Source organism: Lithobates pipiens, unplaced genomic scaffold (genome assembly GCF_037356315.1).
Source record: "Lithobates pipiens isolate NorthernLeopardFrog02 unplaced genomic scaffold, aLitPip1_a1.2 Scaffold_22, whole genome shotgun sequence".
Classification (NCBI taxonomy): domain Eukaryota; kingdom Metazoa; phylum Chordata; class Amphibia; order Anura; family Ranidae; genus Lithobates; species Lithobates pipiens.
In genome coordinates this window covers 347,939,909-347,954,350 of record NW_027507784.1, presented here as the reverse complement: position 1 = coordinate 347,954,350, position 14,442 = coordinate 347,939,909, and the positions used below count along the sequence as shown (strand labels likewise).

The following is a 14,442-nucleotide window of genomic DNA, read 5'->3' as shown; positions in this document are numbered from 1 at the left end:
CAGCACCCCAACACAGCACCACATCACACAGCACCCGAACACACAGCACCCCAACATACAGCATCCCAATGCTGCACCCCAACACACAGCACCCCAACACAGCACCACATCACACAGCATCCCAACACACAGCACCTCAACACACAGCACCACATCACGCAGCACCCCAACACACAGCACCCCAATGCTGCACCCCAACACACAGCACCCCATCACACAGCACCATAACATACAGCACCCCAACATACAGAATCCCAATGCTGCACCCCAACACACAGCACCCCAACACACAGCACCCCAACACACAGCATCCCAATGATGCACCCCCAACACACAGCACCCCAACACTGCACCCCAACACACAGCATCCCAATGGTGCACCCCCAACACACAGCACCTCAACACTGCACCCCAACACACAGCACCCCAATGCTGCATCCTAACACACAGCACCCCAACACACAGCACCACATCACACAGCACCCCAACACACAGCACCACATCACACAGCACCCCAATGCTGCACCCCAACACACAGCACCCCAACACAGCACCACATCACACAGCACCCCAACACACAGCACCCCAACATACAGCATCCCAATGCTGCACCCCAACACACAGCACCCCAACACAGCACCACATCACACAGCATCCCAACACACAGCACCACATCACACAGCATCCCAACACACAGCACCACATCACACAGCACCCCAACACACAGCACCACATCACACAGCACCCCAACACACAGCATCACAATGCTGCACCCCCAACACACAGCATCTCAACACACAGCATCCCAACACACAGCACCACATCACCCCAGCATACAGCACCTGAACACACAGCACCCCAACGCTGCACCCCAACACACAGCACCACATCACACAGCATCCCAACACACAGCACCCCAACGCTGCACCCCAACACACAGCACCACATCACACAGCATCCCAATGCTGCACCCCAACACACAACACCCCAACACACAGCATCCCAACACACAGCATCCCAATGCTGCACCCCAACACACAACACCCCAACACACAGCATCCCAACGCTGCACCCCAACACACAGCACCACATCACACAACATCCCAATGCTGCACCCCAACACACAACACCCCAACACACAGCACCACATCACACAGCACCCCAACACACAGCACCACATCACACAGCATCCCAACACACAGCACCCCAACACACAGCACCACATCACAGCACCACATCACACAGCACCCCAACACACAGCACCCCAACACACAGCACCACATCACAGCACCACATCACACAGCACCCCAACACACAGCACCACATCACACAGCACCCCAACACACAGCACCCCAACACACAGCACCACATCACAGCACCACATCACACAGCACCCCAACACACAGCATACCAACGCTGCACCCCAACACACAGCACCACATCACACAGTATCCCAACACACAACACCCCAACACACAGCACCACATCACACAGCACCCCAACGCTGCACCCCAACACACAGTACCCCAACACACAGCATCCCAATGCTGCACCCCCAACACACAGCACCCCAATGCTACACCCCAACACTTCACCCCAATGCTGCACCGCAACAGACCATAGTACATCGGGTTTAGTTGCATTATAAATGTTGTGACACATCGGATTTCCAGGACATTTGGCACTGGTGGCTGTCCTACCACAACGCATGTTACCGCCAGACTAACATGTCCAACAAGGAGTAAAATCTGCTCACATGCTAGTAAAATATAATTAACAGCCAAAACCTCCCCTCATGATCCCTCATCAGATCTTCACTCACCGACCACTTTATTATGTCCCCCTTGGAAGTAGCGGGTTGTACCCCCTTTATTAGGCCCCCCTTGCTAGTAGCGGGTTGGACCCCCTTTTGCCTTCATTCTTGGTGGCATAGATACAACAAGATAACATCACACAGTTGCTGCAGATTTGTAGGCTGCACATCCATGATGCCAATCTCCCATTCCACCACATCCCAAAGGTGCTCCATTGGATGAGATGTGGTGAGTGTGGAGGCCATTGGAGTACAGGGATCTCATTGTCCAAGAGAGTCCCCATTCTAGACTGAGAGGGATACCAATCAACCCTAAAAGACTTCCTAATCTACCCCAAGAGAGGTTCCAATATACTCCAAGAGAGTCCCCAATCTACCCCAAGAAGGAGCTCAATCTACCCTAAGAGAGTCCCTAAGAGAGTCCCTAATCTACGCCAAGAGAGTCCCCAATCTACCCTGAGAGAGTCCCCAGTGTAGCCCCATCTACCCCAAGAGAGACCCCAATCTAAACCAAGAAGGAGCTCAATCTACCCTAAGAGAGTCCCTAATCTACGCCAAGAGAGTCCCCAATCTACCCTGAGAGAGTCCCCAGTGTAGCCCCATCTACCCCAAGAGAGACCCCAATCTACTCCAAGAGAGACCCCAATCTACTCCAAGAGAGACCCCAATCTACTTCAAGAATTTCCTCAACATACCACAAGAGTCCTCAGTGTAGCCTAAAAAGTCCCCAATCTATCCCAAGAGGGTCCCCACTCTACCTTGAGAGAGACCCCAATCTACCCCAAGAAAGTCTACAATCTACCCCAAGCTTGTCCCCAATCTACCCAGAGAGAGACTCCAATATACTCCAAGAGAGTCACAAATCTATCCCAAGAGGGTCCCCACTCTACCCTGAGAGAGACCCCAATCTACCCCAAGAAAGTCTACAATCTACCCCAAGCTTGTCCCCAATCTACCCCGAGAGAGACTCCAATCTACTCCAAGAGAGTCACAAATCTATCTCAAGAGGGACCCAATCTTCTCCAAGAATATCCTTGATATACCACAAGAGAGTCCCAATCTTCCTTGGGAGAGTCTTCAATCCCCCTGAGATAGTCCTCAATATAGCCCCACAAAGTGCCCAATCTACTCCAAAAGAGTCCCCAATCTACCCTGAGAGAGTCCCCAGTCCTCTTTGAGAGAGTCCTTGGTGTAGCCCCAATCTACTGCAAGAATGTCCTAAATATACTACAAGAGAGTCCCCAATCTCCCTTGGGAGAGTCATCAATCCCCCTTGAGATAGTCCTCAATCCCCCTTGAGATAGTCCTCAATCCCCCTTGAGATAGTCCTCAATCTCCCTTGAGATAGTCCTCAATCTCCCTTGTGATGGTCCTCAAAGTAGCCCGACAAAGTCCCCAATCTATCCCCAGAGAGAATCCCCAATACTCCCTGAGATAGTCCTCAATGTAGCCTAAGAAAGTCCCAAATTTATCCCAAGAGAGTCCCCACTGTAACCCAAGAGGGACCCCAATCTACCCCAAGAGAGTCCCCAATCTACCCCAAGAGAGTCCCCAATCTACTCCAAGAGAGTCCCCAATCTACTCCAAGAGAGTCCCCAATCTACCCCAAGAGAGTCCCCAATCTACCCCAAGAGAGTCCCCAATCTACCCCAAGAGAGTCCCCAATCTACCCCAAGAGAGTCCCCAATCTACTCCAAGAGAGTCCCCAGTCCAACACAAAAGAGAAACATAGAGACAAAAGCTGATTCATCCACCTGTTACCAACCACTCAATGCCCCCCACCCATTACCATTTCTATCACCCCCCCATTAGATTGTCAGCTCCTATGACCAGGGCCCTCCTATGCCCCTTGTATTGCACTCGTCTCCTATTGGACAGCTCCGTGTAGACTGCTGGCTTTCTATAAACCCCGGATAATAATGATTTATATCCAATGGGGTGGGTACAATGGACGCCTCTCTATAGCACAATAAATGTCCAGCGCGAGGAACATTCCGGAAGGCGGTGGCTGTGCGCCATCCAGCCTTTGTTTTGAGGTGTGCCCCCCCCCCCCCCGACTTCCACAGAGAAAGGCAGGAAGCGGGGAATTGCCGCCACGGGATGAAGAAACTTCAAATGTTCAAATTCCACATTCACTCCATATACCTGTCAGAGTGCGGAGAGCAGCCAGTGGCTCGGGGTGCACATGTGGCTCTGTCTCTAAGGAGGAGTTTTGTCCGCTGAACGTTAATACAATACAAAAACATAAAGAGGACCTGTCACCAGATGTATATTTTCATGCTAATGCTGAGTAATGAGTCAACGTCCCCCCTTTAGGTGCCCCCCCCCCCCCCGACAATGCCTTCATCTGATCTCCTATTCAGAAGGACGGCACCATCTCTATTCTGGCATCATCCAGAGTCACCATCTACTTCCTGGACTGAGATGCCGGCTCAGAGATCAGTCATGAAAATCCCGGAGTCTATGCAGTTCACAAATGTCTGACACAAAGTTACAATGTACGGTCTGATCACTGGGGGGGGGGGAGACTGAGGAAATGACTCCTCCTCCTTCTACAAAGTTACAATGTACAGTCTGATCACTGGGGGAGGAGACTGAGGAAATGACTCCTCCTCCTTCTACAAAGTTACAATGTACAGTCTGATCACGGGGGGGACTGGGGAGATGCTTCCTGCTCCTACTACAAAGTTACAATGTACAGTCAGATTGGTCAGCTGGTGGGTCTCGGCCAATCAGCACCCAGAATGGACAATGAACGACGCCATCAGGTGATTGGAGGGATATAATTGGCTGTATCTTGCCTCTAATAGCGTTAGTGGGAATTTCTGTGCTGGAAGCTTATCGAATGATGTGACCCAATAAACCGCCAGCACGGCGAGCTAAACTCCCATAAGCGGATTACACGTGCGCTCGGCCGCCCCTCCCCCGACAACATGACGCCTTTCACAGCAATAATCAACAGTTCACGCCGAGTGCCCCCATAGGGCAGTCCTGCGTACGGCCCAGAGATTAGACCCCGCCCACCCCAACGCCAAACCGCGCCACCGCCGGCAGGTGCGTCATCCTAGAACGTCATTACAAGAGGTATATGTGTGTCCGGCGCTCATCGCCTGGCTGCCACTGACACTTTTCTTTCTCATGGGAGAAAGAAAAGAAAAAAAGCCATCTGCCTGGCGCCGGGGGCGGGGCTGAGTCCTGCATTCTATGGACATAAATGCTGGAGTCGGGAGCGCGCCCGCAAAAGGTAACCCCCCCGGGGAGAGCGCTTCTCTGATCTGATGTGGGGAGGAGCCAAGCGAGCCAACAAACCCTTACAATCACTTTAACCTCTTCCTGACCGCGCCACAGCCGAATGGCGGCTACAACATCGCCTCACATCTCCGGGAGGGCGACTATGCCCGTCCTCCAATGATCAGGCTTCCTGCGCGCAGCGGGGGGCGCTCTATGATCGATGTCAATCACAGCAGATCTTTACCATGTGATCAGCTTCGTCCAATCACAGTGTACACAGGATTTGTTGGTTATCGGTAATCCTCTCCTCATGCTGGCAGTGCTTGAGGAGAGGAGAGCTGATGAGATGCAATCCACACAGGGGGCATCTACACTGATTATCAGTGTAGCCCCAACAATGCCCATCAGTGTTACCTATCAGTGCCTATCACTGCAGCCTATCAGTGCCACCTCCTCAGTGCCACCTCATCAGTGCAACCTATCAGTGCCCATCATTGCAGCCTATCAGTGCTCATTGGTGCAACCTAATCAGTGCCCATCAATGCCACCTATCAGTGACCATTAGTGATGCCTTTCAGTGCCCATCATTGCAGCCTATTGGTGCCCATCAGTGCCTCCTTATCAGTGCCACCTAATCAGTGCCCATCAGTGCCACCTATCCCATCAGTGATGCCTTTCAATTCCCATCATTGCAGCCTATCAGTGCCCATCAGTGATGCCTTTTGGTGCCCATCATTGCAGCCTATCGGTGCCCATCAGTGCCTCCTTATCAGTGCCACCTAATCAGTGCAACCTATCAATGCCCCTCAGTGCCACCCAATCAGTGCCCATAAGTGCAACCTATCAGTGTCCCTCAGTGCCTCCTTATCAGTGCCCATCAGTGCAACCTATCAGTGCCCCTCAGTGCCTCCTTATCAGTGCCCATCAGTGCAACCTATCAGTGCCTCCACCCCAAACTCGCTCATCCATGTCTTTATGGACCTTGCTTTGTGCACTGGTGGGCAGTCATGTTGGAACAGGAAGGGGCCGTCACCCCAAACTGTTCCCACAAAGTCTACCTGAAAGTTCAAAAATAAGGCAAAGAGCGGAATCAGCTGTGTGTTTTTTTTTTATTGCTGTCTGTATCCTATTGGGGAGAATTCCCTTCACTTCCTGTCCTGGTGACACAATGTAACAAATCTATAGAAAGTATGATAGTGATCACCAGAACTAGTGTCCCCATTGGAAGATTTCCCCTCTATTCCTCTTCTGATGTCAACGCAAAATGATGGATTTCCCATCACTGTCCCACCCGCACGAGGGGTCTGATCCTTTTTCTAACACCTTGTGGCTCTTTTCGGCCATCTCCGCTGGGGCGACCACACTAGGAGTCCCTGGAGGGAGAATAGCCATCGGCAATATCTATCCTGTTCTTCTGCCGTGTTTTTAACTACAAGTTTCTTGGAATGCCTATTTAACACACTATTCTGAATAGACCTTCTTTATACGTATACATATCCCTGAAGAAGGAGATTCAGTCTCTCCGAAACGCGTAGGGTAGTCTAATCAATGAGTGTGTATACAGATCATTAGTGTATTTATGCTTCCTTGTTTTCTATGTTTTTCTTTTAACATTATTTCAATAAAAAAAAATCTTTTGTACTTTACATATTTGATACTCAGTGTATGTGCCTACAAAGTCCACCATTAGGGGTGTTCTAACTTTTGCGTCTCCGAGATATGGGAGAAGCCTTCCTCTGTGACAGGATGAGGGTGACAGCCAGGCAGCCAGCATTGTCTGAGGGAGGAGCTTGCAGTGGCAGTTGGCTGTAGCTTTGCAGAATTGTTTTCGGCTTGGATGGGTGTCAGTTGGCATCAGGACTTGCTAAAAGCTTGTCCAAAGGTACAGCCAGCCCTCCCATTCAAAGCTGTAGTCACCACACCTCTCCAGACTGATATCATTGGATGGGACTGGAGAATATTCCTGCACTGTACACCCTGGTACAATCTACATAATGGGGGTGATCTGTACTGGGGGGGGGGGGGGGGGGTAGGTGGGCTTGGGGGATTTGCACTGGGAGGAGGGGCAGTATTTGGTTGTACTGTGTATGTAGTCTATGACCTCTGACCCCGATGTGCAATGACCACTCCTGACCCCTGCAATCTGTGTACAACACACTCCTCACCCTTGCACTCTGTGAACTAACTACTCCTGGCATCTGCACTCTGCGCTACAAACTCCTGAACACTGCACCCTCTGCGATATGCAATTCTGACCCCTGCACACTTTTTTGTTGTGCTGTGTACACTAGCCTATGCATTACATACATCTGGTCCCCTTACACTCTGCATCACACACTCCTGACCCCTGCACTCTGTATGTTAGACACTCCTGACCCCTGTACCCTGTGCACTGTATACTCCTGATCCCTGCAATCTGAACTCCTCAGCACGGCATTCTCTACATTATGCACTCCTGGCCTCTGCACTCTATGTGTTACCTACTCCTGACTCTTGCATAATGAACATTATGCCGTGTATTCTATTCTCTGTACACAGTGTGCATTGTGACAGCGCAGGCCGTGTATTCTCTGTATACAGCGTGCAGTGTGACAGCGCAGGCCGTGTATTCTCTGTATACAGCGTGCAGTGTGACAGCGCAGGCCGTGTATTCTCTGTATACAGAGTGCAGTGTGGCAGCGCAGGCCGTGTATTCTCTGTATACAGCGTGCCGTGTGACAGCGCAGGCGGTGTATTCTCTGTATGCAGCATGCAGTGTGACAGCACAGGCTGTGTATTCTCTGTATACAGAGTGCAGTGTGGCAGCGCAGGCCGTGTATTCTCTGTATACAGCGTGCAGTGTGACAGCGCAGGCGGTGTATTCTCTGTATGCAGCATGCAGTGTGACAGCGCAGGCTGTGTATTCTCTGTATGCAGCATGCAGTGTGACAGCGCAGGCTGTGTATTCTCTGTATACAGCGTGCAGTGTGACAGCGCAGGCCGTGTATTCTCTATACAGCGTGCAGTGTGACAGCGCAGGCCGTGTATTCTCTGTATACAGCATGCAGTGTGACAGCGCAGGCCGTGTATTCTCCATATACAGCGTGCAGTGTGACAGCGCAGGCCGTGTATTCTCCGTATACAGCGTGCAGTGTGACAGCGCAGGCCGTGTATTCTCTGTATACAGCGTGCAGTGTGACAGCGCAGGCCGTGTATTCTCTGTATACAGCGTGCAGTGTGACAGCGCAGGCCGTGTATTCTCCATATACAGCGTGCAGTGTGACAGCGCAGGCCGTGTATTCTCCGTATACAGCATGCAGTGTGACAGCGCAGGCCGTGTATTCTCTGTATACAGCGTGCAGTGTGACAGCGCAGGCCGTGTATTCTCCATATACAGCGTGCAGAGTGCAGTGTGACAGCGCAGGCTGTGTATTCTCTGTATACAGTGTGCAGTGTGACAGCGCAGGCCGTGTATTCTCTGTATACAGTGTGCAGTGTGACAGCACAGGCCATGTATTCTCTGTATACAGAGTGCAGTGTGGCAGCGCAGGCCGTGTATTCACTGTATACAGCATGCAGTGTGACAGCGCAGGCCGTGTATTCTCTGTATGCAGCATGCAGTGTGACAGCACAGGCTGTGTATTCTCTGTATACAGCGTGCAGTGTGACAGCGCAGGCCGTGTATTCTCCGTATACAGCGTGCAGTGTGACAGCGCAGGCCGTGTATTCTCTGTATACAGCGTGCAGTGTGACAGCGCAGGCCGTGTATTCTCTGTATACAGCGTGCAGTGTGACAGCGCAGGCCGTGTATTCTCTGTATGCAGCATGCAGTGTGACAGCACAGGCTGTGTATTCTCTGTATACAGCGTGCAGTGTGACAGCGCAGGCCGTGTATTCTCCGTATACAGCGTGCAGTGTGACAGCGCAGGCCGTGTATTCTCTGTATACAGCGTGCAGTGTGACAGCGCAGGCCGTGTATTCTCTGTATACAGCGTGCAGTGTGACAGCGCAGGCCGTGTATTCTCCGTATACAGCGTGCAGTGTGACAGCGCAGGCCGTGTATTCTCTGTATACAGCATGCAGTGTGACAGCGCAGGCCGTGTATTCTCCATATACAGCGTGCAGAGTGCAGTGTGACAGCGCAGGCTGTGTATTCTCTGTATACAGTGTGCAGTGTGACAGCGCAGGCCGCGTATTCTCTGTATACAGCGTGCAGTGTGACAGCGCAGGCCGTGTATTCTCCGTATACAGCATACAGTGTGACAGCGCAGGCCGTGTATTCTCCGTATACAGCGTGCAGTGTGACAGCGCAGGCCGTGTATTCTCTGTATACAGCGTGCAGTGTGACAGCGCAGGCCGTGTATTCTCTGTATACAGCGTGCAGTGTGACAGCGCAGGCCGTGTATTCTCCGTATACAGCGTGCAGTTTAACAGTGCAGGCCGTGTATTCTCCGTATACAGCGTGCAGTGTGACAGCGCAGGCCGTGTATTCTCTGTATACAGCCTGCAGTGTGACAGCGCAGGCCGTGTATTCTCCGTATACAGCGTGCAGTGTGACAGCGCAGGCCGTGTATTCTCTGTATACAGCGTGCAGTGTGACAGTGCAGGCCGTGTATTCTCTGTATACAGCGTGCAGTGTGACAGCGCAGGCCGTGTATTCTCCGTATACAGCGTGCAGTGTGACAGTGCAGGCCGTGTATTCTCCGTATACAGCGTGCAGTGTGACAGTGCAGGCCGTGTATTCTCCGTATACAGCGTGCAGTGTGACAGCGCAGGCTGTGTATTCTCTGTATACAGTGATCTGACAGCACAAATACATGGGGGGGGCAGACTGAAGTACAATCGGGGGGGGGTATGGGGACGACTGCTGGGAACTTCCAATCACTCTGCCCAATAATCAATCGGTAAATATCGGGGTGATTGTTCAGGGACATCAGACTGCCATATACACCGAAAGCAGAACCCAAGAGGGAGGCGTTCCCCCCAATGAATTACTTGAGCTGCAAAGGTTGCGGGTTCTGCCCTTCTCTGCCCCCCACCCCTCCAGCTGAAGCCCCCAGAGTAGTCCCCCTCCCCCTCCCCTCCCCAATCATTACTTTTAGGTGGACTAAAAAATTCCAAATCTATCCCGAAACCCCGACTGATAAAACCCGATGTGATCGAGTATACACCATACACCCAATATACACAACTCAGGGGACCTACAAACACACACTGTATATATAATATATACAGAGAGATATACTGTATATATAATGTATACACACAAAACACATATATTATATATATATCTCTATGTGTGTTCTGTGTGTATATTATATATATATATACTAAGAGCACATAGATATGTATATAATATACACACAGAACTCCTAGAGATAAACATAAACACAATAACAGTAAATAAAGGATACAAAGTCACAACATTCCGAGTTATTTATAGAATTCACAGAATTTCTAATAGGAGTTTTTGGAGATCCAACCTACCAGAACTCGTCTGTCCGTCTGTCCCGGTGAAATCCGCCTCTGTCCGGGGATTGTCCCACCGATAGAAGCTCTGGCGTCCCGTCTGGTCCGGTTCTGCCACCGTTTGGACTGTTTGTTTGTCCTCTATGAATAATAAACCAGATTCTGATGGGGAATGGGTCTCAGTTCTGTTGGGTTCTGAAGGGGGATGGGTCTCAGTTCTGTTGGGTTCTGATGGGGAATGGGTCTCAGTTCTGTTTGGTTCTGATGGAGATTCAGTCTCAGTTCTGTAGGAGTCCGATAGAGAATGGGTCTCGGTTCTGTTGGGTTCTGATGGAGATTTAGTCTGAATTCTTTTGGGTTCCCATGGATATTCACCCTCAGTTCTGTTGGGTTCTGATGGAGATTCAGTCTCAGTTCTGTTGGGTTCTGATGGAGATTCAGTCTCAGTTCTGTTGGGTTCTAAAGGAGAATCAGTCTCAGTTCTGTTGGGTTCTGATGGAGATTCAGTCTCAGTTCTTTTGGGTTCAGATGGGGAATGGGTCTCAGTTCTGTTGGGTTCTGATGGGGAATGGGTCTCAGTTCTTTTGGGTTCTGATGGAGATTCAGTCTCAGTTCTGTTGGGTTCAGGTGGGAAATGGGTCTCAGTTCTGTTGGGTTCTGATAGAGATTTACTCTCTGTTCTGTTGGGTTCTGATGGGGAATGGGTTTCAGTTCTGTTGGGTTCTGATGGAGATTTAGTCTCAGTTCTGTTGGGTTCTGATGGGGAATGAGTCTCAGTTTCTGTTTGGTTCTGATGGATATTCAGTCTCAGTTCTGTAGGGGTCCGATAGAGAATGTGTCTCAGTTATGTTGGGTTCTGATGGAGATTGGGTCCCAGTTCTTACTGGTTGTGATGGAGATTCGGTGTCAGTTCTGTTGGGTTCGGGTGGGGATGGTGTTTCGGTTCTCTCTGACATGAAGCCCATGTCAGTCCGGTTCGGTTTGGATGCGGTTTCGGTCCGGTGGGGTCGGGATGGGCTGTCCAGGTCCGGCGGGGTCCCATCAGCCGGCAGTGCGGTCCCCGGTCGGTGATGGGCGGAGCTGGGCTCGGTGCTCGGTGCTCCGGGTCGGGTCCCCCCGGTGAGGAGGAGAAGGAGCAGCAGACGGGGATCGGGGAGGATCATCCCGGAGAGGAGAGAGAATGACACCGAGCTCAGCCAGAGGGAGCACCGAGCACCGGGGGAGGGGACACACCTCCTCCCCGCACTGACATCACACAGGATAACCCCCCCCCGCACTGACATCATAGAGGATAACACCCCCCCATCCATAATAATACCGGACCCCCCCCATTATAGAGGATAACACCCCCCCATCCATAATAATACCGGACCCCCCCCCCCCCCATTATAGAGGATAACACCCCCATCCATAATAATATACCCCCCCCCCATTGGCATCACACAGGATAACCCCCCCCCCCCCCACATCATAGAGGATAACACCCCCATCCATAATAATACCCCCCCCCACTGACATCATAGAGGATAACACCCCCCATCCATAATAATACCCCCCGCACTGACATCATAGAGGATAACACCCCCCACCCATAATAATACCCCCCCGCACTGACATCATAGAGGATAACACCCCCCATCCATAATATTACCCCCCCCCCGCACTGACATCATAGAGGATAACACCCCCTATCCAAAATAATACCCCCCCCCGCACTGACATCATAGAGGATAACACCCCCCATCCATAATAATACCCCCCCCCCCGCACTGACATCATAGAGGATAACACACCCATCCAAAATAATACCCCCCACTGACATAGAGGATAACACCCCCATCCATAAAAATACCCCCCGCCTACTACTCCAGCACCGACATCACAGAGAATACCCCCCTCCTCCCATCTATACTTATACCCCTCTTCCCCCAATACTGACATCATAGAGAATGACACTTCTCCATACTGATAACCCCCCATTACTGACATCACAAAAAATACCCCTCATCCACAATAATAACCCCCTCACTGACATCATAGAGGATAACACCCCCCCAATCCATAATAATGACCCCCCACTAACAACATCATAGAGGATAACACCCCCATCCATAAAAATACCCCCCCTCCACATCATAGAGGATAACATCCCCCCATCCATAATAATACGCCCCCCCACTGACACCACACACAATAACCCCCCCCCCCCTGACATCATAGAGGATAACACCCCCCAAACCATAATACTACCCCCTCAATGACATCGTAGAGAAAATCCACCCCCCCCCCGCCCACTGACATCATAGAGAATAACACTTCCCATCCATAATAATAACCCCCCCCCCCCACTGACATCATAGAGAATAACACTTCCCATCCATAATAATAACCCCCCCCACTGACATCATAGAGAATAACACTTCCCATCCATAATAATAGCCCCCCCCCCCCCCATTGACATCATAGAGAATAACACTTCCCATCCATAATAATAACCCCCCCCCCCCCACTGACATCATAGAGAATAACACTTCCCATTCATAATAATAACCCCCCCCCCCACTGACATTATAGAGAATAACACTTCCCATTCATAATAATAACCCCCCCCCCCCCCCACTGACATCATAGAGAATAACACTTCCCATCCATAATAATACCCCCCCCCACTGACATCATAGAGAATAACACTTCCCATCCATAATAATAGCCCCCCCCCCCACTGACATCATAGAGAATAACACTTCCCATCCATAATAATAACCCCCCCCCCCACTGACATCATAGAGAATAACACTTCCCATTCATAATAATAACCCCCCCCCCACTGACATTATAGAGAATAACACTTCCCATTCATAATAATAACCCCCCCCCCCCACTGACATTATAGAGAATAACACTTCCCATTCATAATAATAACCCCCCCCCCCCACTGACATTATAGAGAATAACACTTCCCATCCATAATAATAACCCCCCCCCCCCACTGACATCATAGAGAATAACACTTCCCGTCCATAATAATAACCCCCCCCCCCACTGACATCATAGAGAATAACACTTCCCATCCATAATAATACCCCCCCCCACTGACATCATAGAGAATAACACTTCCCATCCATAATAATAACCCCCCCCACTGACATCATAGAGAATAACACTTCCCATCCATAATAATAGCCCCCCCCCCCCATTGACATCATAGAGAATAACACTTCCCATCCATAATAATAACCCCCCCCCCCCCCACTGACATCATAGAGAATAACACTTCCCATTCATAATAATAACCCCCCCCCCCACTGACATTATAGAGAATAACACTTCCCATTCATAATAATAACCCCCCCCCCCCCCACTGACATCATAGAGAATAACACTTCCCATCCATAATAATACCCCCCCCCACTGACATCATAGAGAATAACACTTCCCATCCATAATAATAGCCCCCCCCCCCACTGACATCATAGAGAATAACACTTCCCATCCATAATAATAACCCCCCCCCCCCCACTGACATCATAGAGAATAACACTTCCCATTCATAATAATAACCCCCCCCCCACTGACATTATAGAGAATAACACTTCCCATTCATAATAATAACCCCCCCCCCCCCCACTGACATTATAGAGAATAACACTTCCCATTCATAATAATAACCCCCCCCCCCACTGACATTATAGAGAATAACACTTCCCATCCATAATAATAACCCCCCCCCCCCACTGACATCATAGAGAATAACACTTCCCGTCCATAATAATAACCCCCCCCCCCCCCACTGACATCATAGAGAATAACACTTCCCATCCATAATAATAACCCCCCCCCCCCACTGACATTATAGAGAATAACACTTCCCATCCATAATAATAACCCCCCCCCCCACTGACATCATAGAGAATAACACTTCCCATCCATAATAATAACCCCCCCCCCAC

The 14,442-nt window shown here is 50.6% G+C and overlaps 1 protein-coding gene across 1 annotated transcript in view; it reads right to left on the bottom strand.

Moving 5' to 3' along the window:
• Positions 1-11,727, bottom strand: part of HEG1 (heart development protein with EGF like domains 1) — a 24,101-nt gene extending 12,374 nt beyond the window's left edge. Inside the window, 3 exon segments of the mRNA XM_077450208.1 lie at positions 10,385-10,395; positions 10,511-11,271; positions 11,273-11,727. Coding sequence (XP_077306334.1) covers positions 10,385-10,395; positions 10,511-11,271; positions 11,273-11,655 — 1,155 coding nt within the window. The 5' untranslated portion in view covers positions 11,656-11,727.
• Positions 11,728-14,442: the final 2,715 nt, after the last annotated feature.